Consider the following 27,575-nt stretch of genomic DNA (forward strand, 5'->3'; position numbering starts at 1 on the left):
TTTAAGGTTTACGCCAGCTGTGACAAAGTTAACTTACTAGGTTAACTAACTGTCCTGGAAAATGTTTGTTGGCCATTGGGTGGTTGGGTGCGAAACGGAGAGAGTGAGATTGTGTAAATTAGAAGTCGTGAGAGCAAAGGGTATTTAAAAATGGTTTATTTAGTATAGAGCTGCATGGAAACTGATGTCAGAGCAGGGCAGCTATTCACCTTCGTCAACTTGACGTTCGTCTCGGTGTTTGTGTGTGTGTTGGAGAATGACCAATATATGGATTGTTTAGGGCCGATACCGTGTATGCATTAATTTAAAAATCCATCAATACATTTGACATTGGTAAAAACTATCTAACTACCTAACACAATTACAAGTCAGATGGTTCGTTGCTGAAAATAGTGCATGTTCAAAATGATAACCAGCTAAATGACAACTAGCTAGTTACATTGGCTGTTAGCGCCTATTTGTTATCTTAGCTACATTTTTTATCTAGCTAGCATACTAGCTAATATAGCTAGCTAGCTAACACCACAGATGAAAGGGTTAGTTATGATCTTTGCTAACAGGTCACATAGCTATCTACTTAGCTTGCTTGCTTATTGCATGCATGTCCGGGCACGTTGGCACAAGCCTAATTATTAGTGAATTAACTAAACTAATATTTGCCACAGGAGTTTGATTTTGGTCACTGTGTCAATTCATCAATTTCTCAATACTACACCTTTCTGTTGGAGAATGAGCTAGCTTGCTGCTTACTGCTGCTGATTTTCCCAGCTAGACATTCCTTGGCATTGTGCAGTGCTCGTGGCTGAGGCGTTGTGTGGTGGCTGGCATAGCAGCAGCTTTTCTATGTAGAGGGACTATCGGCAAAGCCGATAGAGAAGGGCCAATAGCCGATTAGACTAGAAACAGCCAATATCGGCCCAATATATCGGCTCAGCTGATTATCGGTTGTTCTCTAGTGTGTGTGTGACTCTTAACAGGAATAAACAGAATGGCCATACTGGGGCTAAATAGAGCAGGGCGTGACTATAACTATACTCATTATAAATATGTTGATAAATAACAGAAGTGAGAGATGGCAGGGAGACCATGGAGGAAACATTTGGCTTGAGCAGAATCATACGTCTTAAATTAACTCTCACAAATAAAGGCCAATATATTTACATGCCAAAGCGAGTTGGGCCATTCCCACTTCACAAAGCACATTGTTAGAGTTCATTTCCTCTCAGTGCTTGTGGGAACCCCGAAACAACAAGCCCAAACAAAACCACAGAGTAATATGTACATGAAGACCATACCAAGTCCTGTATGCCTGGGGGGAGGTGCGTGCCTCTCAACCCCTTTTGACTGTGGTACATTCTCATTTTGATTTTAACTGATGACATCATAAGGAACTTGTAATTAAATCCTTATTACGCTGTGAAAAAAGGCACTCACTTAGCAACAAACACGCTGGATACAAGCAAAACAGAAAAACAAAATTAACAATATTTTTTTCCAGTAGCATTTAGGCTGTAAGTCATCTCAAATTCCTAAAGTAATCACCTTCATAGCGTATTGAACTGTGACATGGTGGTAGCATACTGTGTATATATAGACTGTTGTAGAAGACAGTGGCAGCTAGCTCTGTGTTAGAGTCCATACTCTGGCTGTCCACTGCTATCTGTCACAGCATTATCTGGCCATGTTAGAGAGGACTCAATAGGAGCACAGCTGAAACATAGCAGAAAGCTGTGTCTTCTATCCAGAGAGGGTAAAAAATAACCAGGGTTTCCATTTTGGGCATTGACTGTTGAAATCGAATTCTCTTCTCCACTTGAGAATGGAAGGATGGAATGGAGTGTGGAGATGAAGGGTAGCTTGGTAGAGAAGCTGAGAGGGGTCAGCAGGGGGAGGGGTAGGGTAGGGGTCATGATGGGTTAAAGGTCATAGTGTAGGTTGGGGGATGGAGCCTACTCCAGGCTCAATCGATAGGTCGGATCATCATGCGGACAGACTTGAGGGAGTAGAACCCTCCTCCGTACTCGGCCCAGAAGATTCCATCCTGGAACTTACTGCGGTAAACCCCTCCGCTGTACCATACTCCGTTCAGGTTGGTCTGGCCACAGGCGTTGTACCACCAGCCACCCTTATGGAAGTGAGCACAGTTACCTAGAGAGGGGAGAGGAGGGGGCTTAGTGGTACAGCATATTCTAGTGATAGGTGTCACTTGAGCAGGGATGTTAGAGAAATGGACCACAGTACAAAGAAGCTTGTGAAACGGTATGATTGGGAGACTAGTATTGTAGCATAGTAGTGTATTAGCGTACAAGTACAGCATTGTACTTGTATTCTAGCGTGCATCCCTATTTTGGCACACTGTCTTGTGTTTACCTGAGAAAGCGTCCTTGTCCCTGTCCAGCGTGGTGAACATTTTCCCATTGTGGCTGCTGAGGGAGTCTCCAGCGTTTCCCTGGTAGGTGCCCAGTCTCAGGCGGTAGCCCTCACTCTCAGGCTCCAGGTGGAAGCTGCTGTACTCGGCATACACCTTCTTTCCCACCCAGTCCTCCAGCTCTACCAGCAGCCTGTAGTCCCCCTGCTTCCCTAGGTTATAGATGTTCTCCAGACCCAGCCAGTACTCACTGTCAATGTTCCCAAAGCCTTTCTGTAGACACACACACACACACACACACACACACACACACACACACACACACACACACACACACACACACACACACACACACACACAGCAGGTTATAATATAGATGATTTCCAGTCTCCAAGGGTTTCTAATGAATGGTTACAGGACAGTGAGTTGTGTGGTGGTTGTATAGTGTCCCAGCTAAAGCTTTTGGAATGCTGCTTTCACCCACTAACTAGCCTGACAAACCACACCGTTTCTAGTCAGCAGCAAAAGGAACCACACCTGTGTCTGTAGACAGTCTAAATAGTCCCGGTCAGAGGACAAAGAGAGGGTAAATCACAGAGGGTAGACTTCAGTAATATGATTACACGCTGCATCATTGTGTTAAAGGAAACCAGACCTTCAGAATCAATGGAACCGAATTGAATCAGTTCCCTGTTGGAGACGATAATGTGTCAAAGTTCTGCCTTTCCAGTCAAGGTGAATTACTGGCTGTGGCAGGGGAGAAAGTGTGTGTAGCCCCCATAGACTGTCTCACACACACACACACTGCTGGGTGTTTTGGGTCCAGATGAGATCTCAGTGATGATGACGAGAGGAAAGCGGGAGGGATGGAGGAAGAGAGAGAGGAGGGAAGGAGTCTGATTTCCTCACCTGCCCATGGGGGTATAATGGGTGTGTACACACAGGGCTTTCTCCAGAGTGATGGGGTGTGTTAGCAGACCCAGAATGTGGTGGGGAGTGGGCTTGGTTATGTTACGTAGGAGGAGAGATAAGGGGAACATCAGCCATTCCCTAAATGTCCCTGTTGGGGTCACAGCTGGGTGGCTTCTGGTTGGAGGTCAGAGGGAGAGGGCTGGACTTAGCCCCAATGGCTCAGTGCTTAACAGTATACATACTTATCCAGATGTTTATGTTCGGTGTGTCAGTGTGCGTTATCGTCTGCGCTATAGTACCTTGTAATTCTCCCAGTTCCTAAAGAAGTTGACCGATCCATCCTTCCTCCTCTGTAGCACAGTCCAGCCTCCGTTGTCTAGGCCGTGTTCACACCAGGCCTGGATCAGCCGGTCACTGCCCTCAGACTTAAGCAGGTACATCCCACTGGTGCTGTGGCCCGCCTGGCGCACCTGGTAGCAATCCTTAAACGGACCTGGAAGAGGGGGAGGGAGAAATGGGTCAGTGCCTGCGTCCATTATGGCACCCTATTCCCTATATAATGCACTTGTTTTGACCAGAGCCCAAAGCCAGTGTCTCCTCTGTTAGTACTGCTTCTATTATGTAACATCCTCTTCACTAATCTCCATACTATATCTTGCCTCAGGTGAACAAGATCTCTTCTTTCATCACACACACGCTAAATACATTATGTACCCCCACTGGGCAGACCGAGACAGAGAAAGGAAGGCATTGCTTGCCAAGACCTCCTAGTTTGGGGGGATGGGTAGGAGTAGTTACGATGCTGTAGCAGTCCGTGAGCCCCTTTCCTGCCCAGACCACCATATAGCCTTATGTAGCCAGCCAGCATTAGCTCAGTACCTAGATCCCCAGCTGTATCTAAACCCTGCTTATTTCCTGCTCCTGTGTGAATGATATGTATTGAGCAGCCATGAAGACAGGCTTTGTGAGGGGGTCCTCTGGGGCCCGAGGCACACAGAAGATAGTTTTCTCAGCTGTGTGTGTGTAGGACAGAGCGACTGGAGCACAGAGCCACTGTAGTGCCTCACACATACCTAAAACCTCACAGAACCGGGATATATTATTCCAGTAACCATACGTCTTCATCTAGACCACTTCTGTCTTGAGAGGATTTCTTTCTTTCTGTCTATAGCTCTCTTGGACTCTTTCATTCTCTCTCCCCCTCTCTCTCCAAGTAAAAAAACAGGGGAATATCTCATGTGACCCTAGTGGTTGGAGCAGGGATTGGCCCATCCACAGTGTGGTGTTGGTCTGTGTATTGAGGTGAACCGGCCATGTGTATTTTGAGAGCTAAGCCATCAACAGAAGAGGATTCAGCCTGGCTCCACTCTTCCTCAGAGATTCATGATAGATGATCGTGTTGCTTTTCATCACAGAGCAGGAACAGTTAATCGCTTTCTCTCTCTTGTTGCTTTTGGGACCAAACTGTCCAGAACGAAAGGAGATGAGTAGATTTATTTGGGCTACGTTTCAGAGTGGAGGCGCTCCGATATGATGTGTATGTTTTAGATGTCTGTGATACTGTCTCTCTTTCAGTGGAGGGCCCGTGTGGCTCAGTTGATAGAGCATGGCGCTAGCAACGCCAGGGTTGTGGGTTCGATTCACACAGAGGACCAGTACGAAAAATGTATGTTCTCACTTATTGTAAGTCGCTCTGGATAAGTGGTTGCTTATGACTACAATGTAAATGTAAAATTTACTCAATGAATTTCAAAAATTAAAAATTTAAATGGAGAAACATTTGAAAAAGTAATCCTTTTTAGATGAAACAATATTAAATATATTTACGTCACCAAATAACTGATTAAAACACACTGTTTTGCTATGAAGGTCTACAGTAGCATCAACAGAATTCTGTAGGGTAGCACCATGGCTAGCTTCCGTCCTCCTCTGGATACATTGACTTCAATACAAAACCTAAGAGGCTCATGGTTCTCACCCCCTTCCATAGACTTACATGTTGTCCATCCAATCAAAGTATCAGAGAATGAATCTCGTACTGAAAGCATAAGCTACAGCTAGTTAGCACTGCAGTGCTTTAAATGTGGTGAGTAGTTGACTCAAAGCGAGAGAGAGATAATAGTTGATCAGTTTTGAACAAATTAATTTCTTAAAAAAATGAAAGAAGCAGCTGTTTTGTTTTGTTTATTTCTCTTCTTACTTTACCTTTCAGTTACTTAGCTACCTAATGCAGATTTTTTAGCCTACTCACCAACCTGTTGGATAGCCAACACTGCAACTCTTCCAACTCAAGGTAAGCTTTCAGTTGTATGAATTTATTGCCGCCGGGGCCCACCGGTGTAACTGCTAAACTGCTTGTTGTACACTGTATTGTGTGATTGTACACAATATAGTGTCCACATCGATTTGTACACATGGATTTGATTGTGGGTTTACTAACATGTTAGTTCTAGTAGCCATGTTGACTATGACGTTAGCTAATATGGTGACAGCAATGTAGGCTGTGTAGCGGTTTTTCCAAGCAAATGGAAAAGGTTAGCGGAGAGGTCGTCACTGGTCCAAAAAGTTGGAGAAGCTAGCTAATGTTAGCTAGCTAGGTTAATTGAGGATGTAGTGCATGCGCTTCCTTATTCTTATAATAACAACAAATCCACTCAGAATATTAAGTAGCAGCCTAGCTGTTGGTCATTGTAGCCTATCCTTCTCCTTAAATGTTTAATTCCATCTTCCATTAACACTAGAACCTCCTGGCCGTTCAGCTTGTAAGTACCAGCTAGAGAACGTTGAGTGTTGCCGGGGTGTTCCATTTAGTATACACATCAGATGCATATCAACCCGCAAGGTTTGCAAACATAAGCACCAAGTCTTGATAAATAGTGCATAAACAATTGTAATGCATGAATTGCATGAAGAAATATATCCATGTAAAAATATAACAATAGTTATTTTAGATTCGTTTTGTATAATTCTACAAAGTCCTTGTGAAAAAATTAGGCCTAAATCCAAATTTTGACACTTCCAGCCAATGACGCATGAACATTCTAACAGTGTAATAAATATATAAATAAATAAATAAATATATATATGCTATTGGAAGAATAATCATTTTATTGTGTTGATAAAGGTCTTAGAACGGTTTTTAGAAACCGCTATGCGGTTCTAGTGTATGATATCTCCTAGAGTTTGCAACACACGGAGGCTACAGTCATAGAGCCTGTTGCTGTTTTGATGACAACAACAAGCTGGAAAGCAGCAGCATAAATGATAATATGTCTCTCTCGCTCTCTCTTGCAGCAGTCGCGTTCAGATCTGTACGGGCCCTTCCGGACAAGTCAGTTAAAATTACATACCCGAGACCATCACATCAGATCTGACCCAGACCCTTGACATTATTTAGAATTCTGGATCCGCTCTGGTCCCGGATTGGGTTTTGGGTATTCGGGTAATGATGGATCCGTGAAGTCTGTGTGTGCGTGTGATCAGGGGTGTATTAATTCTGCCGATTCTGCTGCAAAGCAATTTCTTAAACAAAAGCAAACGCAACGGGGATGGACCTACCTGAATTATAATGGAAACTCCAATAGCAACTGTTTGGCCTAATGATTACACCTCAGATCCACTGGATTCAGGCAAGAGTGTGCAAGGCGGTATTAAATGTCTCATTGTCAACTTGATTACTCCAATTTGTCTCTCTCGACCTATGCACCTACATTATTAACTTTAATTTGTAGGCTAGGTTGTAGCAACCTCATGATGGGTGTAGGGTGCATTCGAGTATCATGTAGTACTCGAATTTGTAGCTCTTGCGTTAGCTCCTATAACTGATGCCTAAACTCTAGTCGTGGTCAGAAGTTGTGCGCTGTGGACGACCCCCGCACGTATCCAAGTGGAGATGTTAGTTTGTGCTGCTGTAACATACAGCTATAGAGCACAGCACCACTGTGGAGAGGCAGCTGTATGCACAATCAGAAATCTTCAACACACGCTGTCCCTCTCTTCCTCTGAAAGTGGGGCCCTGGTCATCACAACCCCTCCATCCCCTCTCCCCTTCTACTTCCCTCCGTCCCGCTCCCTAATTCCCTACCAACCGGCCTTTCTCTCAATAGACTCTTTCTAAATGTAGCGCCTTCCCTCTTTCTTCTTCAGTCCTTTCAACTGCCAATAGTCCCACTGTTACTGCAGGAAACGGCTGCTCTGCCTGAAGGAGCTGGAGGCTCACTGGTCTGACACTGACATCACACACTGACATCACACACTCAACACAGCACACCACTTAGACTTCTCTGGAGGCTCTTTAAGCTGGGCACAGGGCCAGTAGTTACAACACTCACTATACTGGATGAGTGTATATATAGACACTTAGTTCAACTCGGATCACACACGCAGACAGACAGATGGCAGGCGGCACTATTTGACAGAGATGTCTGACTTCACGTCAGGGAGAAGTCTGCTGTGAACAATGACCACTTCTATCATGGTTTAAGTGCTTGCTAGCTTTTGCTGTTATAACATTTGACTACTAAAAGGTTGTAGACCATTGTTGGCTATTATTACAGTGAGGATGTTTCCTGTGATGGCTAATGGTAGGAAAACTGTAACAGATTAACAGAGACAAGGTTAAGATGTCTGTCAAACAGTGACCCCTAGATCTCCCTCTGTGTTTATTGTGTTGAACCTATTGACCTGGTACAGTACAGACAGAGTTATGGCCCTACAGTGCACACAGCTGAAGGGTTTAAATAATGCAGACCCCAGCTGGCCCACAGCAGCCCGAGAGGGACTGATAGAGGAAGGTAGTGGCAGTTTGATCTGAAGATTACAGTCTCAGGCTTTCCTCTCCAATCCACTTTACCCAAAAACAGACCAGAGATTATTTTGTCCTCAGTAATCATATGCTCCGTCTGTCTTGTCAGTTTCACCTCCTTCCTACCCCAGGCCATATATGAAAGCCCTTGCTCATTCTTCTAGTGCAGGGGTACTCAACTACTATTTGAGAAGGTCCGGTTACACAATTTTCCTAGATGGCAAAGGTCCGGATGGATATTGTCATTTATCAGCATAGTAACAAACCCCCACCTTGCAACCCATGTGACCTCAAGCTGATCAAACTGTTTTACACCCCTGTTGTTGGCGGGGAGAACATTTGGCAATTTTTTTAAAGCTACTTTCCTGCAATTCTACACATATTGCCATGGGGCAGAGAGAAATTATTGCAGTTTGAAGCTAATTTCCTGCAACATTTTGTGTGCTCATATGATGCCGGGGTGACTCAACAAAGTCAATGGGGGGCCCCTGGGGGTGAGTCCCCTGCCTGGGCACGTAATCTGGCCATGATCACTACAAGATTTAGATAGCTAAATAGCTGGTTAGACTAAGTTACCTAACATGACTAGCAGTTGATCAACTGGACATTTCTGACAGGTTAAAATTAGCTCTATAATGTCTGTCAGTGAATGACATAACAAGAGGAAAATTGCCCGTACACTACCAACTTTCGAAATTGCACCTTGCACGTCCTACTATTACAACTCTCAACTGCAGAAAGTTTAAAGCCTGACTGAGTTCCTAAAGTGTGTGTATGTGCTGCATTCGGAAAGTATTCAGACCACTTCACTTTTTCCACATTTTGTTATGTTACAGCCTTATTCTAAAATGGATTAAATCGTTTTCTCCCTCGTCAATCTACACACAATACCCCATAATGACAAAGCAAAAACAGGTTTGCCTAGTTAAATAAAGGTTAAATTATTATTATTTTATGGTGGTGGCAGCATCACACTGTGGGGATGTTTTTCAGTGACAGGGACTGGGAGACTAGTCACGATTTGAGGGAAAGATGAACAGAGCAAAGTACAGAGACATCTTTGATGAAAAACTTCTCCAGAGAGCTCAGGACCTCAGACTGGTGCATTGGTTCACAGTCCAAAAGAACAACGACCCAGCCAAGACAACGCAGGAGTGGCTTTGGGACAAGTCTCTGAATGTCCTCAAGTGGCCCAGCCAGATCCCGAAATTGAACCCGATCAAACATCTCTGCAGAGACCTGAAAAAAGAGCTGTGCAGCGATCCCATCCAATCTGACAGAGCTTGAGAGGATCTGCAGAAGAATGTGAGAAACTCCATAAATACAGGTGTGCCAAGCTTGTAGCGTCATACCCAAGAAGACTTGCGGCTGTAACCGCTGCCAAAGGTGCTTCAAAAACCTTTGAATACTTATGTAAATGTGATATTTTATTTTTTATACACTTGCAAAAACTTCTAATAACCTGTTTGTGCTCTTTCATCATGTGGAATTGTGTGTAGATTGATGAGGAGAAAAAAACATTTAATCCATTTTCTAAATTCAAAATGTGGAAAAGTCTGAATACTTGCACTGTATACCGATACAATTTATATTGCATTTAGTTGTCCAACAGCACAAGGAATTAATTGTTTGAACGCGTTCTTCTTAGGCCATGGGCATTCTGAAGCACTGGCCAGATTGAAGCCTCTCGAACTGAGGCTGTAGCGGGTGGGAGGGTTCGCCAATGACAGCCAGTGCCTTTTTGGTTTCCTTGTGGAACAGACTGCTCAAATGGGAGATTACGATACCACTGTCATATTGAACGTGAGGATGCTTTCCACCAAGCTGCTGTACACCCTCTCCAGAACATCCTGGCTTACCCCAAACCACTTACATTTCCTGATTTTAAAAACAAGCGGGGGCTTGCTTTTAAAAATATGCAGTCTGCATTCTCTGTAAAACTCAGCTTGTTATCAATTTGTGTCCCTAGTGATTGGAAACGCTTAACCACCTCCACTGATTGGTTGTTCAGAGAGAGTGGTTGGGACATTGGCAAGTTGCTGCCATTGATGATCAGCCTCTTGGTCTTTTCCACATTGATTTGGAGGGCACTTGACCGGCACCATTTTTGAAGGTTGTTGGTCTATTTAAAATAGCTGTCCCCGTCTGACGTAGCATCTTTAAAAAAGAGTCCTACCAGAGTCATGTCATCCGCGTACTTGAAAAGGCTCACATTGTTTCCTTGGATCTTAGTCTCATTAGTGTAGATAGAGAACAACAACAGTGAAAGGACACACCCTGGGGCGCCCCTGTGTTCAGGGTCAGTCCATTCATGAGGACCCTCTGTGGGCGGTCAGTTGGTCATTGATCCGGGCCTCCCGAGTGGCGCAGTGGTCTAAGGCACTGCATCGTCGTGCTAGCTGTGCCTCTAGAGATTCTGGGTTCGAGTCCAGGCTCTGTCGCAGACGGCTGCGACCGGGAGACCCATGGGGCGGTGCACAATTGGCCCAGCGTCATCCGGATTAGGGGAGGGTTTGGCCCATCGTGCACTATCAACCCCTGTGGCGGGCCGTGCGCAGTGCACGCTGACACGGTCGCCACGTGTACGGTGTTCCCTCTTACACATTGGTGCGGCTGGCTTCCGGGTTAAGTGGGCATTGTGTCAAGAAGCAGTGCAGCTTGGTTGGGTTGTGTTTCGGAGGATGCACGGCTCTCGACCTTTGCCTCTCCCGAGTCCGTACGGGAGTTGCAGCGATGAGACAAGACTGTGACTTCCAATTGGATACCACGAAATTGGGGAGAAAAAATTTATTGATCCAACCTGCGAGGCCTCAGGTCCAGTTGTCGTTTCAGCAGTGTGTCTATTTGTGTTGAAAGCTGAACTAAAACAACCATGTTCACGAAGGTCAGGGTAGCATCCTCAGTCCCCCTATGTGCCTTATAGGCAAACTATAATGGGTCCAGTTGATCTATCTGCTATGCACAGATAGCAGATAGATCAATTGCTTATTGACAACCATGCATTTGGCCAGAAGGGGCTTGAAGGCCACAGGTCGAAAGTCATTTGGTGATTTGGCGCCTGACTTCTTAGTCACTGGTACAATGGTCGACACCTTTCAGGAGTTTGGCACTGAACAAGTGCTCAGCAGGAGTTGAAACAGTCGTGTGAAAACTAGACCTGCAGTGCTTTACCCCGTAGTCCGTGTGGGCCAGGTGCTTTGTGAGAGAATGATTTATTTAAGCTTTTATTTCTTTCATCTCAATCCCAGTGGGTCAGACGTTTACATACACTCAATTAGTATTTGGTAGCATTGCCTTTAAATTGTTTAACTTGGGTCAAACTTTTCGGGTAGCCTTCCACAAGCTTCCCACAATAAGTTGGGTGAATTTTGGCCCATTCCTCCTGACAGAGCTGGTGTAACTGAGTCAGGTTTGTAGGCCTCCTTGCTCGCACACACTTTTTCAGTTCTGCCCACACATTTTCTATAGGTTAGGTCAGGGTTTTGTGATGGCCACTCCAATACTTTGACTTTGTTGTCCTTAAGCCATTTTGCCACAACTCGTGGCCTGCTGGAGGTCATTTTGCAGGGCTCTCGCAGTGCCCCTCCTTGCACAAAGGCGGAGGTAGCGGTCCTGCTGCTGGGTTGTTGCCCTCCTACGGCCTCCTCCACGTCTCCTGATGTACTGGCCTGTCTCCTGGTAGCGCCTCCATGCTCTGGACACTACGCTGACAGACACAGCAAACCTTCTTGCCACAGCTCGCATTGATGTGCCATCCTGGATGAGCTGCACTACCTGAGCCACTTGTGTGGGTTGTAGACTCCGTCTCATGCTACCACTAGAGTGAAAGCACCGCCAGCATTCAAAAGTGACCAAAACATCAGCCAGGAAGCATAGGAACTGAGAAGTGGTGTGTGGTCACCACCTGCAGAATCACTGCTGTTTTGGGGGGTGTCTTGCTAATTGCCTATAATTTCCACCTTTTGTCTATTCCATTTGCACAACAGCATGTGAAATGTATTGTCAATCAGTGTTGCTTCCTAAGTGGACAGTTTGATTTCACAGAAGTGTGATTGACTTGGAGTTACATTGTGCTGTTTAAGTGTTCCCTTTATTTTTTTGAGCAGTGTATTTATTTTAAGCCAGGACCAGTGGTCCGTATTGACCCCGTTCTGGGTCTGGACCCTGGTCCGCATGTTCAGTATGGCTGTTCTAGTGAGTGAGTGTTACAGTGAGTTCATTGTCAGACATCTGTTTGTTTAAGCCCTCTCTGCGGTCTTCAAACCAAATCTCCAGTCATAATAAAATGCTCCTGCCCAATCTTTCAAAGAGGGATTTCCAAGAAGCATTATGACCCTGCAAATTGGTTTCATGCTGGAAATGATCTCACTCACATGGGAGATGTTGTGATTTTTGTGGGGGCTAGTCAGGAGAGCAAGTTGAGTCAGATAAGGGGAGCATCTCTTAGCTTCCTGCAGTCTCTAATTTACTGCTTCTGTCTGACTAATCTGGGCCTGGCCCACCAGATGGGTTTGATTTGAGTATATACTGTATAGTGTGTGTGTATATATATAGGCCTAGTTGCTTGCACATACATTGTCTAATTTCCATGCAGCTATATTTATCAGGGGCTGCATCCAGGTTTTTATGATTGTTTTCAGCGGTGTGTGTGTTTTACTGTGTGTGTCTGGTCAGTGATTAACTGCAGGTAGAGCTCTCTATCCCCACTGTATGTCTGCATGTTCTCAGAAAAGGCTTACTTAAGCTGGCCCATATGCTGAAAAATGCCTACATCATCCACCCGGAGTTAAGATCATATACCCAGGTTATAGCCTGGCACCCAGCAGCCAGCTGTGTGAATGTGTTTGTGACTTTGCGTGCCTCTGTACCTGCTCAGTGATGGACTGCAGGTAGAGCTGTATTTATCACAGTTTGTATATCTGGCCAGCATTTGAGCCAACACTGAGCTTAGCTCGGCCATACTCCCAGAAAGCCATAGTTACGCCCAGAACTCAACCCATACTCTTAGGGATCAGTTTAATTCTCCAGAACCCACTCCATATGCTCAGACACGCATGCAAGCAGTATGTTATAGCCAGTCCAGCTGTCCCAGAGGCACTCAGAGGAATGTGTGATCTCACTGCTTCAGTCTTTCCTGCCAGGTATGAACCCACTATACCACAGCCGGCCCACTAGCCAGACCGTTTACTCATTTGCCAGGCATTTAGGGAATTAGATGCACCATTGGCTACCGCATTGCTAATTTTGCGTTTTTCTGACAATTATGGATGTGAAATGTCTGTCCGACCTACTGTGAGTTTAGCTTCTGCCTAATTCAGAAATTACAGTACCAGCACTGCTTCCAACCAACTCCACATGCTGTGATAATTGGACCCAATTATTGTGTTTTTCTCATTTAACGTTAACCACCCCTCCCAGTGCTACTTGGTACATACCGTCTGAGGTGAGCGTGCCCTGCGGTGGCGGCGGATTGAGTGCAAATGGGGAGGCAGTGGGGGAGTCCATGCGTGACCCCCGTGGGAAGGCTCGGTTGGTATGGTCCCTCTGTATCTCGTTGGTAAAGCGGCTGTTGACGGGGATACTCTCTGGCACCACCTGGACCAGCGGGGGGACCACAGGTAGCTCACTATGCCCCAGGGTCCGCAGACACTGCTCCTCCAACGCAGCGATCAGCACCGACTGGTTGTTCACCAACCCTGCCATCAATGCGAAACGCCCCTCCAGCTCCTGGTGGCAGAAAGAGAAGGTAACAAAAGGCCACAAGTCACTTCATTTAGTTATAGAATATCTAAATATCCTCAAACTATATCAAATGATTGTTTGCTGGTCTTTTTAAAGCTTCTGTATTATGGCACTGTTGATTTGCTTCTAACACGCTTCGTTTGATTTGATTTATACATGAAAGTAGCGTTAAGCTCACTACTTTCTAGTTCCACCTTGATGTTCTAACCTTGTAGCGTGAAGCCAGCCTCAGCATCTCTGAGGTGACGTTGAGAACCCGGGTCTCCAGCTGGGCCAGCTCCAGAGAGTTGTCCCTTTTCCTGATGATCTCGTGCAGCAGCTGCATGTAAAGCTGGGTCACCCTGGAGTTCATGTTCCTGCTCTCTTTCCTCAGCAGCTTCATCTCGTTCACCATGTTGCCGTCCACGTCCACCACCAGCTGTATGGTCTCAATCTCCCGTCTCTGCTTGGACAGCACCTCTCTCACGTCAGCTATGTCAATACGCGTCACGCGCTCCTTGTCCGGCTCTGGGCCCGTGGCGCTGGCACAGACGGGGCCTGATGATGGACGTTAGAATCATTCAAAGTCACGAAACAAGACCCGACCAAAAAATAAATCGCTGTCTTCACAGAAGACAAAACACTGACCTGTGATCTTCTGCTCGGGAATGAGGAAGGTGTAGGAGCACTTCTTGACATCATCAGTAGGAGCTCGTTTGGCCCTGAGCATGGGATGGTCCCTGGTCTGGTCCCTGGTCTCTCTGGCCTGTCTGGAACCTCTGCACTGGCTCAGCCCCCAGAGAGAGAGGCAGAGCAGGCCACACAGGCTCCACGACACCCCCCGTCTCACCCCGACCACACCCTGCATGGTGTTCTTCTACTGGCTAGCTGGATGCCTCCTGGACTTCCTCTAGGCTTCACTGCAATGGATGAAGAAACAGGAGTTAGTGTGAAGAAATAGTTAACTTTTCCAAACAATAAAAATGCAATTGTTGACAACAATATACCAGGTGTGCTAGTCCTGTATATTATATCCCTAAAAAGGAAAATAGTTTTGCGGCAGATTCATAACAACAAAGCAAGACGTGTAGGGCACCGGTAGCTACTAACACACAGAGGGTAGCGTCACAGATTTTCTAATATCCAGAGGTGCAACATTGCAAGACTTCTGGGAACATTTGCGAAACAGACCAAGCAGACCAGGCCAGAGTTTGGTGTTTGAGAAGTGAAACATTCTTCATTTGTTGTTCATTTTCTCAATCTAAAGGCACAACCTTGATTCTAATAAGTAGTTGAAAATGTTATTACCCCAACCTCAAAGTGAGAAACTGACACGTTTTCATTTTCATCCAAAAACAACTTCTATCGAAGGAGTGGCTTTGATTTGATGGCATGCACATGCACAGTTCGGCACGAGACGACCGTTAGACCTGATGATGTGTTTCTGCGCATGAGCTAGCCAACGTCGCCATGACATCGCCTACAAATGTGATCAGCCATTTCTATTGGCGTAGCAGTTTCTGCGTATCTTCATACTTTACTGTCTTTGGTTGCAGAGTATGTTGCCAGCGTTGAACAATTAAATAGCATGTTTACAGCTAATAATTACTAGCAAACATTCTTTGTCAGATGTAGTAGTCAAGCTCACCAATAATGGACATTTTACAGTAGCCAGTTTACAACTCAAACACCAGGGGAGTTTCCCTCTTGGGGAGGTGTAGAAATTATGTGATTGCCTTGCTGGAAATGGAGTAGTAGAAAATGTCAATGATTTTCAAGGCAGTGGATTAGTCATGCGGCAGAATAATTCCCAATAACAGACGCTTGAGCACCAGAGCCAAACGTTTAGTTTGGAACAATACAAAGACACAGGGATTGTGTAATCTGATGGTCTAGGAAGTTTACAACCAAGCAGCAGAGGGGCTAGCTGGTGTCCCAGGGAGCTGGGAAACAAATTGCTGTCCAGTCATTCTGCAGGAGTAGGTCTGGATATCTGTTCTCTGTCAGAGCTGCCGTAGCCTATGCAGTCTCCAGAAAGCGCTAACATCCGGTTTTCAGGGATACAGTATTTTCAATCTAACTTCCGTTTCCCCTGAAAAACAGAAGTGGGAACTTCGCTCAGGTGTCTTTCTACACCTGCTACGTTATGTTAGAGCTTCCATTGAAACCAGCATTTCGCTCCTGTTCTATTGGTTTTCATATCCACTTTCTTTTGTTGAGCCAAAGGCACAATCTTAGTCATATTAGCAACCCATCCTAGTTGTTGCATCTTTACTCACGTAATGCATATGGGTCCGGTAAATTTCTCAAATTGTCGGTGAATGAAAATCTTTCTGGTCATGTTGTCCGGCGCAACATTTTACTAACGGAAACCCGGACACACACCACGCAGACAGACACACACAGGTATGCTAAGTAGAAAATGTTATTTACCTCTGGAGGTGTCTGTTACTCCCTCTGCCAGGGCTCTAAATGAAAATGTTTCATTTCTGGCAGTTAGGAGCAAAAATGAATAAATAATGTAATTGATTGAGATACAGCCTACATTAATTGTTTAGCTTTGAAGCACATGTTGTGCCCTAGAAACTAATATGTAATGCTGTAAATACATTTGTTTATTATAAAGGCAAAAATGTTGATACGAATACCTGTCATTGAAATTACAAAAATCTAACAAATCTGCACTCACTTGCTTCTCTAGGACACTTGGAAACAAAGGTACAGCGAAGCCTTATCATTACAACAATTATTTTTTTCATTGTAGCACAGTGCTCCCAAATAAAATTCCTGGTTGAACAGCAAAATATTTACTTTCATATATGCTACCACATTGGTCGCACTTTAGAGCCCTGCTCTCCGCCCACCACCACTCCCCCCTTTTGCCCCATGGCCCAGCTCTGATTCCTGTAACCTGTCTCTCACCCCTACTGTTGTGTTTGTCTCTCTACAGGTGCCTGCCATGTCTGCTTCTCATCACCACCTCTCTCTCTCTCTCTCTCTCTCACACACACACACACACACACACACACACACACACACACACACACACACACACACACACACACACACTACCTAAACGCTGCTCCACTTTACACCCTGAGTTTTCACTACCTAAAACCCCCACCCTTAAACTGATGCCCTGTGGGGCTCCTGTAATGCCATTGTTGCTCCTCAGGACTTGAGTCAACTCTGTCAGTTAGATTAGTAGTGTGGATACTGTGAGCCAGTGTGCCAGATTGTGTGTGTGTGTGTGCTAGCCGAGCCAATACGCTGTGAAAAGGGTGTGTAGTCCGTTGTTCTTCATTTCTCTGGCTGTGTGTTCATTTGACAGCAGACACCCCTGACAACGTAACCAGGTCCTCTATCCTCACTGACCTGTTAATGGCTTTAACAGCTCCTTCGAGCTCTGTCTCCACACATAAACACACTGCTCTCCTGAAGGCAGTCACTTTAGCAGCTCCTTCATCCATATCCATACTACTTAATTATCAGGCTCCCTTTGAGACAAACAAACCAATCTACACTGAACAGCAGACATACCTTTCACTGTCCACTGTCATTACATTATATATTTCTCTCTGACTCTCTCTTTCTATCTATGTACACCACAGCAGTAGAGCATTCTGACCAGACCTGTCAGTGGCCTGTACTCTGTCAGTACACTGTGTCTTAACGCCTAGTGAAGGCCTACAGAAAGAGCACATTTGTAGCGGGGGGCAGAATGTAGATGGAACCAGCTCTCTACTGAGTCAGTCATCCTCAGATTAGGTCCCAAATGACAACCTATTCCCTATTTAGTTCACATATTTTGACCAGGGCGCGTAGGGCTCTAGGGTGGCCATTTGGGACACAGCCAGAGACTGGTGGAGGTTGGAGAGGTTAGTGTAGAGAGAAGATGAAGAAGAGACGTGTCTCTTTCAGTTAGACATCAAAGCCAGATGAAAGCACCGACCAGTCAGACCAACCAGAGCCGACTAAACCAAAACAACTCTGACCTGAACAGAACACCCAGAGCCTCATAGGGGGGAGGGGAGAGGCAGGCAAACAGAGGTAAAAGCTGACTGTTAGATGGAGATTTGGAACTGGAGAAAGTGGGTCATACACTTCTCATCTCCCTGGCTCTCTCCATAAAGGGGAAGGGGGATACCTAGTCAGTTGTACAACTGGATGCATTCATCTAAAATGTCTTCTGCGTTTGACCCAACACCTCTGAAGCAGGACTACGCCTCAACAACCACTTATAGTACTGATGCAACACTCTGTTCTACCGCTTTCTTCTGGCTTTCTCTCCCTTTGCCCCCGACCTGTCTGCTCCTCCCTCACTCTATGGGTCAGTGCTGAGGCTGTAGTAGTTTTAATGGGTGGTGACAGTACTGAGGGGAGATGAACAGACCTTATAAAAGCGCAAAACACAGCCAGTTAGAAATCACAACCTTTCCTTTTCTCCCCCTCAACTTGTTAGAAGCTTTTTCTTTTTCCTTCAACCTCTCTAAATTCAATAAAAATAAGTGTTTTTGGCTCCTGGTCCACAGCCAATGGCTCACGTATCCCACTAACAGATGTCGCAACATCCGACCCCAGCCAAAGGAAAACTAGCCTTAGGAGTGTGATGGTGTGCGTGCGCATGCACTTGTGTGTGTTGTAACTGTGCCTTTGTGTTCTGGAACTGAACTGGCCTGTCTCCCGCTTCCCAGTCTTACACGATGGAAACAGGGTGACCTCTGTCACTTTCCACTGGCTGCTCACCTTACAAAAGGTTATTAATAGGCAGCTGACCTATGACTTTGGCCTGAAACCTCGGTCTCGCTCTTAGCCATATGCTCCCATTCACGTACACACACATGGACTGTTAATGGAGCATTCACGGGACAAGAGACACTCTCTTACATCTCTCCCTTACTTTCTGTTATGGTATTACTGTATAAATGATTGCCTCAGCCCAGGGCCAATATAGGCCTACAGCGCAGGATTCAATAGCCCTCTACCCAGCTACCTCATCTATACTAGACAAATTACCACCCGCTCCTCAACCTCCTGTGTGTAGCCTGCCACTGTTACATGTTCCATGGCAGGCAGCTCTAGGATCAGTTTCCTGCCTCATTAGCCCTTCTAGTCTTGTTTTAGCTGTGTGGCTCTTAACAGGCCTGTGGGTTGGGGTTCTGGGAGTTTTGTGGCTTTGGATCTTAGAGATTTCTGCCGTGATGTAGTAAGCTGTTCACAGGCGTGCCAACCCTGCTAGCTCCAGCAACCAATCACCCTAGACACAGGCCGAGAACGTAAAATAAATTCCCTTTTTTCCCCAAACATTCCGGTTGTAGAATTCCCGGAATCAGAAGGGAATAACCAGAAAATCTGGAATCCTTTGACCAGAATTTCTGGAAAACCAGGGAATTTATTGAACATTCCCAGAATTTTGTAACCCTAGCTCTGAGCCCCCCATTCAACACCTCTACCTCCTCTCCCCTTGGCATCTGATCTCCCACGTTCCAGGGCTGTGTTGGTGGTGGTGGTCAGACATTTTGGGTCCAGTGCCAGATCGGCTGCAAAATATTTTTACGATACCCGGAGGCAAAGTCATAATTATTAATAAGTTATGTTGAGTGATTGGTTAAGCCGCCTTTGGTGTGTGACTGCACTGCAGAGCCGTCTGTTTAAGCTTGCTCACCTTGGGAAACCCAGCTTCAGCTTAATTATTTGTGAAATAAATGAAAGCCTCACCAGCTAGCTACCAAACTATTTAGTTTCACTGTCCACTATTGTTATTTTTACCTTTCCACAAACTGTCTGTTGCTTGATATGAGTAAGTTAACCCAAATGTGTCACAATTATTCGGCCACATTTCAGTGATTTAGCTATCCTCCTAAATGCGGTGGTCAGTGGATAAACAAACTAGGAGTTGAACATATTTTAGTGAAAACTAACTAGTAGCCAGTTGTTGCCCATGGTGGAATAATATCTAACCAGCTGGCTCCTGAAGCCTATGTGACTTGTCAATGTTCTCCCAAGTCTAGACACGGTTTATCTAAAGTTAGCTAGCTAGCATTGTTAACTGAGCTTTTATAAGAAAATACTAGTTAACAAACCCTCCTCGGCGACAAAGTCATTGGGTTAGGTGAATATTAGATAGCTATGTCTTTTTAATTTTAAGGTAACTATCATTGAAGTTGGTGTTTACTACTGGTTTTAGACCCGAGAGGAGTGATTGTACGCCATTGTTTTGGTTAGGGCTCAGAGATGTCACACCCAAGAAGGCACAACCAATCACCTGACGGATAATAATGACTTTGCCTCCGGCTATCCTACGAAAGGAAATTTCGCAGACTGGCTATGAGTAGAGTAGAGAAGGGATTAGGGTGCAACCACACCACAAAGTGCGTATATCTGTGGTAAGTGAAATCACAGCAGCCTCAGCCAGAGAGGAAATGACAGGAGCTGCGTTAGCCACTCACTCTAAAAATCATGAATGCAGATCTTTAAACAATCCTTCTCAGTCTTCACTGCTGCTACCAACAGGATCAGCCTTCTGGCTCTTACCACACTATTCTCACATGGTTTATAGACAAGGGTTAAAGTTGATTATAAACTGGGTGGTTCGAGCCCTGAATGCTGATTTGGCTGACAGCTGTGGTATATCAGACCTTATACCATTGGACAAAACATTTATTTTTACTGCTCTAATTATGTTGGTAACCAGTTTATAAAAGCAATAAGGCACATCAGGGGCTTGTGGTATATGGCCAATATACCATGGCTAAGGGCTGTGTTCAGGCACTCCGCGTTACGTTGTGCCATCGGCTAAATCTAATGTTAAAATGCCCATTTACTCTGTTCCGTCTGACTGCGCAATCCACTGTCTCATCAGCCCAGCCAGGCAATTTATTAATTATATCCACTATAAAAAGCATCTAGACATTATCTCACATTTTCTTTTAGAATAACATTTCATTTTCAACAGCGGAGATTTGTGTAAACCTTGCTCTGTCTCTACGACATTTGCAACATTGTTTCAATATTAAAATTCGATCTCCAGGTCTTCCATCGTAATGAACGTTTCAGCGTGTCGAAATCATGAATTAGCATAATTTTTGTTTGTATATCTATACAAAGCACTATTAATAGAAAACAGGTCAAATTAAGCGTGCAGCTAGTTTGCAGTCTTTCCAGCTTCAGTTTTAAGTGATTGTGTTAGCTGTGTGCTGCTACCTCTGAACAACCGTGTTCTTACGAGATAGCACATTTTCTATGCCATGTGAAATCGCGCCTCATTAGCTTATTGTTGTATGTATCAAAAATAAATGTCACTAGAAAACTGCTTAAACAAATGTGAATGGAGCTATTGTTGTTATTTTGGCTGCACTGTTTGATGTACCTCTAAGTTAGTTGGCTAGCTAGCAAGTAAGGGATAAGAACGTTGCCAGCCGGTATGGCAATGGAACATTTAGAACGAATGACTGGGTCACGTTCATAGATACAGAACAAAGACTGAACGACTGGGTCGCGTCTCTGGCAACACTGCTTTTATACAGACAGAGGGTTTGTAAGTAATCAACAAAAGTTGGAACACCTGTAGGAATTGTTAGCATCAACTTTCAAGGCTTAATTTACTTCCATTGCTGTAGAACAGCTGGAAGTTGTTAACCCATTACTTGTTCCCTGAAAAGGGCATGTTTTTATAACTCTGAAATGTACATTGCTTTTCAGTTTTTGGTAACCAAAAACTGAAAAGCAATGTACATTTCAGAGTTATTCACTGGTCTTGAGCTGCTTAAATTTCAATAAAAACTGGAAAATGGGGGTGTTCTAAAACTTTTGACTGGTAGTGTATGCTTAGCACTTGTTGGCTGCTTTTCCTTCACTCTGCGGTCCAACTCCTCCCAAACCATCTCAATTGGGTTGAGGTCGGGTGATTGTGGAGGCCAGGTCATCTGATGCAGCACTCCATCACTCTCCTTGGTCAAAGAGCCCTTACACAGCCTGGAGATGTGTTGGGTCATTGTCCTGTTGAAAAAACAAATGATAGTCCCACTAAGTGCAAACCAGATGGGATGGCGTATTGCTGCAGAATGCTGTGGGAGCCATGCTGGTTAAGTGTGCCTTGAAGTCTAAATAAATCACGGACAGTGTCACCAGCAAAGCATCACCTCCATGCTTCAGTGGGAACCACACATGCGGCAGTCATCTGTTCACCTACTCTACGTCTCACAAAGACATGTCGGTTGGAACCAAAAATTTCAAATTTGGACTCATCAGACCAAATGATTTCCACCTGTCTAATGTCCATTGCTCGTGTTTCTTCGCTCAAGCAAGTCTCTTCTTATTGGTGTCCTTTCGTAGTGGTTTCTTTGAGCAATTTGACCACAAAGGCCTGATTCACAAGTCTCCTCTGAACAGTTCATATTGAGATGTGTCTGTTAATTGAACTCTGTGAAGCATTTAACTCTAATGAACTTATCCTCTCCAACAGAGGCAACTCTGGGTCTTCCTTTCCTGTGGCGGTCCTCAAGAGCCAGTTTCATCATAGCTCTTGATGGTTTTTGCGACTGAAATTGTCCAGGTTGACTGACCTTAATGTCTTAAAGTAATCGACTGTCATTTCTCTTTGCTTATTTGAGCTGTTCTTGCCATAATATGGACTTGGTCTTTTACCAAATAGTGCTATCTTCTGTATAACACCCCTACCTTGTCTCAGCACAACAAATCTGCTCAAACTCATTAAGAAGGAAAGAAATTCCACAAATTAACTTTTAACAAGGCACACCTGTTAATTAAAATGCGTTCCAGGTGACTACCTCACTAAGCTGGTTGAGAGAATGCCAAGAGTGTGCAAAGATGTCAAGGCAAAGGGTGGCTACTTTGAAGAATCTGAAATATAATAAACAATGTCTTCACTATTATTCTACAATGTAGAAAATAGTACAAATAAAGAAAAACCCTTTATGTCCGATATGTCCAAACTTTTAAATGGTACTGTATATGGCTGGATGGTGTCTCTTTTCCATTCATTTTGATTGAAGCCTGCAGATTTGGATACGAGTCGTGCCTATGTGTCAGTCTCTAGTCTGACGAATGGCAGAACCAGGAAGAGAAGGGGCATATTTGAAAAATATTGATTTATATTTTTATAGCCAATGTATTTCCCAGCTTTGCGGCTCCAGCTTCCAACATCCCTTCTGGCCTTCAGCCTTTCCCTGTCTGCTTCCAAACCCCCCCCAAACACACTACAGATACTCTACATCACTAGAAATAACAGCAGGAGGAGGAAAAAATATAGGGATCTGAAGAGGAGGACAGGATGCTTTAGAAGCACAGCTGTAAAAAAAAACTCTACTACAAACTTGGTCCTGTCAGGACCCTACTGTTCACACACGGTCTCATAAAAACACAGCCCTTCCCAAACATAAATATGATCCGCTCTCTCGCTCTCTCTCGTTTGCTCTCTCTTTGTCTCGTTTGCTCTCTCGCTCTCATTTTCTCTCTCTCTCGTTTGCTCTGTCTTACACGCACCCCTGAAACATGTTAGCAATTAATCAGAGTAGGCAACAGCCCTGGCAACCTCCACATGCTACACACCCTGTCATACTAACTGATAGAAACGGCGATGAAAGAGGAGATGTGGAGGACGGGGGTAAGTGAGGTTATAGAGGGGGGGGGAGAATGAGGAGTAGAGAGAGAGAAAATGTCCTTGTGAAAGAGTCCGTCTAAACTGTAATTGGTCCTGGAGCCGGTCTGTAGGATGAAGAAGAGGAAAACAGAGGGAACTAGAGAAAGAGGAAGGGAGCCACAAGGACATGTGTCTGGGCCTTTGGTTTGATCTCCCAAACCCAAAAAGCCTTCTTACAGAGATTTCTTCCACAGCCCTATACCACACTGGAGTCCATATTTTGGTTCTTCCACTGTGCGTTTTGACTGGAACCCTAGACGAGTTTCAGGTCAGAAGTCAAATGTGGGGTTCGCAGAGTAGTAGGGTGTGGTCCCATTCTGCCTTCACCCCCACCCCATAATCAATTACTCTTTGTGGGGCATAAGCCCTAGCAGGTCTCTCTCTCTCTCACACACACACACACACACACACACACACACACACACACACACACACACACACACACACACACACACACACACACACACACACACACACACACACACACAAATACACACACACACACAAATACACACCCAAGCTCCCTTGTGGGCTTTTCTGTGTTTGTGTATATGTCGTTGAGTGCTGACTGCTGTGTCTAGGGTTAGCTTGGGTTCATACAACGCCTCTCCATCACACACACTCACTCTCAAGATAACAAGGTGTGTGTGTGTGTGACCCTCCAGTACCTATAGGGTGGATAATGCAGTGTGTTTTATGTTGGAGCGGAACCGTTAATCCTCTGGTGTTGTTATTTTTACTGCTCTGTCAGTCACCATGCTACTAAAAACCTCTGCACATATGTTACCTATTAGAAACACACACAGTGTCCTCTGACTCTTGGTTGTGTGTGTGCCTGTGTCTTGTCTTCCGCTGTCCTCTCCCTTCTCGCTTCCTCTTTCCTTTCCTACCAGAGTAGTTTTGACTCATTGCTGTCTGATTCATCCATAATACACAACAGATCCATGTATGAGCTCTGTATATACCTCTTCGTCTCTTATATCCCCCCTCTGTTCTTTCCATTGGTGCAGGTAACAGCTGACTTCAATGAATGTAGAGTTTTTATTTGCTTAATAAAGTGTGGATTACTCCCTGTGTGACAGGCAGGCTCAGTGGATTGTGTGTGTTGTAGCTGTGGTATTGTGGTCAGAGCGAGAGCTGCTAACTGTGTGTTTGTGGACTGACACCACAGTGTGTGTTTGAGTTTCTCAGGAATCCCATATGAATAGACCTACTCCTCAAATGTCTTAAGTTTTAAATCGTCTCCAAACCTGGATGTCAAGTCCCGTCAATGTGTGTTGCTGGGAAGCACGGGGTCTTCTCTGATGACGTTTGACTGGGAAAGTCCCTCTCCCTCCCTCCCTCCCTCTCTGTCGCTCTGTCTGTCAGATGATTTAGGGCCGTGATTTGCTCTTTGTTTTATCGCTTGTTGAAAAACACTCGTCCTCACGAAACATTTTCAGAACATTTAGTCCTGCCCTCATGTTTGCTTTAGCTGTTGTTAAAACTGCCTATGTGAAGTCTGTGGCTGTGCGCATGCGTATGTACGTGCGTTCCCTATCTCCAGTCGTACAGCATTAACAGATGTGCATCCTCAGTGAGCGGGGAGAGTTTTCCATGGATCTCACTGACAGAGTAGAGCATGTATAAGTGAAAGCAGTTTAACATAATTGTGAGTGGCAATATGAGCGCTAGCAGACTGATACAATTAGCGTTCAAAGCCCCAGTGTCATGGTGAGGTTTAGAGGTGGTGGATGTCTGGATGTCTGGATGGAGGGTAGCATTGGCTCCAGCTGGGTATGGCCAGAGTAGAATTACATTGTATTATCAGGGTTGTTTTTCTTCAAACAAGACGCCATGGATGGGACTTTCTATTCACTCAGAAACAACCCCAGTCACTTTTGATGAAGCCACAAAATGTAAGTGGGTATGTGTGTGTGTGTCATCTAGCCACACACTGTAGAGTGTCACTACCTCATTAGGTTGTGACTTATTTATTTAACCCTAATCTCTCCTGGTTAATTTAACAACCATTTCTCATTCGGCACTACTGGCCCTAGGACAGGCAGAGAGGGTATTAGGAAACCAAAGCTTAGAGAAATAAACAAAACCATGGCTCTCTCTCTCTTTTCTTCCCTCTACTCTTGAATAATAGAGTTATGGAAACAGTCCAGCTCGACAGGGAGTTACTCTAGTGAAAGACATGCAGTTTATTTAACTAGTGGTAGTTTGAAAGGTAAAGTAGTAAAGTTTCAGTAGCCCGGTAAAGAGCCCAGCAGCAGTGAATGGACATTTATAGTGAAGCAGGCTACCTGTTGCTGAGCACCTGTGTGTGGCTAGCGCCCTTCTCTCCTGCAGTCCAACTCTGTCGCAGCCTCTTTGTTGGAGGCGTCCCTCTTACTCCCACTGTACACTATGTACAACCAGCCTCACAGTAAAGCTGTTCAGATCTAGATCCCAGTCCTCTGGAGAAGCGGAGCATTGATAAACTTTTCTGACTCTTCTGCAGAAAGAAAATAACTCCCTCACAGAACATCCTAACCTCTCCTGCAGAGCTCTCCCAGCTGCTCACATAGCTACACAAGAGGGGGGGGAACAAACTCTGAGACATGCAGCTGCTTACCTTTGTGTGTTTGTTTGTGAGAGAGTGTGTCCTGCAGATGTATGTGTGTGTCGTTAGTCAGGCAGTGCTCAGAGAGCCTCGTGCTCCGGTTCAGTCCCCTCCTCAAGCTCTGCTCATGTGCATATCTCCCATCTCACACAGGGGTTAATCTCTGGCTCTCTCACCCACTCTACTCCCTCTGTCCTGGGATCTCAACCGGTCCCCCTCCTAGAGAGCCAGAGTCCAGAGGCCTTCTGTCTGCAGCCTGCTGCCCAGCAAAGTCTCTTCTCTGTGGGCTCAGTGAGGCTAGGGTTAGGGGTTAGAGCTGGAGCTCTGTCTGGAGCCTGGCTGAACTAGCGGCTACTTCAACCCACTGAGCTCCGACGCCTGGTGCCTCAAGGTTTTCACAAAGGATTGGATGGAGACTGAAGGGAGGGAGGAAGAGGGTGTGGAAGAGGGAGGCTGTTTTTCCCCTCCATTTCTCCCTTCGTCTTTTTTAGAACGTGCCAGCCCACCTCTGATGTCATTGGTCTGAAAAAGAGAGGGAGTATCAGAAGAACCTCCTCCTTAAGTTTCACATCCTCCAGCACTCCTGCCCTGCTTTTTTAAGGAAAGTAAGAGAGAAAAAAGCCAGTTGGAGAAACTTTCAACTTAAAAAAAAAATCTGTTTGAACTCACACAAGGAGGGTTTGTTTGGGGGTAAGGACAACACACACACACATTACCTTTTATGCACCATATATTCAAGTTCACGTCTGCCCCTGTAACCCCCATCCCATTAGTACCCCACAATTACCAGACAGCAGCTTCTCTCTGGCTAACTCCTCTGTGCTTAGACCCCTTCTGTGTGCAAGTCCATAAGACTCCCTCCATTCCTCTCTCTTCTCTTCCCAGGCTGTAGTGTATGTTCATGCTGTGCCACAGTTATACCGGTGTGGTGTACGGTTGACTGCATCTTCCTTTAAGGCCAATCCACGCTGTGCATCAGATTGTCTTTTACCATTATTACATGTCACGCTGTGAGATGTTAGCAAATGAAGACATTTATATCAACCTGGCCAGATTGTTTGCTTCAGGTTTGTCATCACGTTCTGCGATTGGCTTGCGATGCTACGTCAGCCAACGAAGGCTATGTCAACTGCAGTGGTGCATTTGATCTGCGCGTGTACCAGCAGTGCAAGCAAAGTGAGTTTGTAAAAACTGAAAGTATACATTTTAGAAGTAGTTTTCACATACAAACAATAACAACTAAGCAAAAACAACTGTGGCTGAATTATTATCCTACACTTTCAAAAATACTAGTCGAATAAGACATGGGAGTGATGACAAATTTTGGCAAAGAGATTTATAGACTAATACAAGTCAGTAGCGGATTTAGGTACGGGCAACATGGGCAGCCACCCAAGGCGGCATCTTGCCGGGGGCGGCACGGGGGGTTTGCCCAAGGTGCCATACAAGCTAGAACTGCCACATACACTTGAATCAAACATCCAAACCAAACTGAGTGAAGAACAGAAACCTCAACTAG

At 45.1% G+C, this 27,575-nt stretch overlaps 2 protein-coding genes across 8 annotated transcripts in view; one reads left to right on the top strand and one right to left on the bottom strand.

Annotated features, from left to right (window-relative positions):
- LOC129855328 (ras-specific guanine nucleotide-releasing factor RalGPS2-like) overlaps positions 1-27,575 on the top strand; it is a 147,666-nt gene that overhangs the window by 89,614 nt on the left and 30,477 nt on the right. The window lies entirely within an intron of this gene.
- Positions 140-26,574, bottom strand: LOC129855329 (angiopoietin-related protein 1-like). The gene is made up of 7 exons (XM_055922870.1): positions 26,069-26,574; positions 14,454-14,725; positions 14,035-14,363; positions 13,520-13,811; positions 3,580-3,773; positions 2,371-2,641; positions 140-2,148 (listed from the first exon to the last, which is right to left on the bottom strand). The coding sequence occupies exons 2-7, from the start codon at positions 14,671-14,673 to the stop codon at positions 1,961-1,963; spliced, it is 1,494 nt and encodes a 497-aa protein (XP_055778845.1). The 5' UTR covers positions 14,674-14,725; positions 26,069-26,574; the 3' UTR covers positions 140-1,960.

Source organism: Salvelinus fontinalis, chromosome 5, assembly GCF_029448725.1.
Source record: "Salvelinus fontinalis isolate EN_2023a chromosome 5, ASM2944872v1, whole genome shotgun sequence".
NCBI lineage: Eukaryota > Metazoa > Chordata > Actinopteri > Salmoniformes > Salmonidae > Salvelinus > Salvelinus fontinalis.

Bases quoted from the DNA above. Each gene is read 5' to 3' on its own strand.
- LOC129855329 (XM_055922870.1), bottom strand. From the start codon at position 14,673: ATGCAGGGTGTGGTCGGGGTGAGACGGGGGGTGTCGTGGAGCCTGTGT. The intron at 3,774-13,519 runs GTATGTACCAAG...CCCCTCTTCCAG, and splicing joins GGGCACGCTCACCTCAGACG to GTCCGTTTAAGGATTGCTAC. The intron at 2,149-2,370 runs GTAAACACAAGA...TCCCCTCTCTAG, and splicing joins GGACAAGGACGCTTTCTCAG to GTAACTGTGCTCACTTCCAT.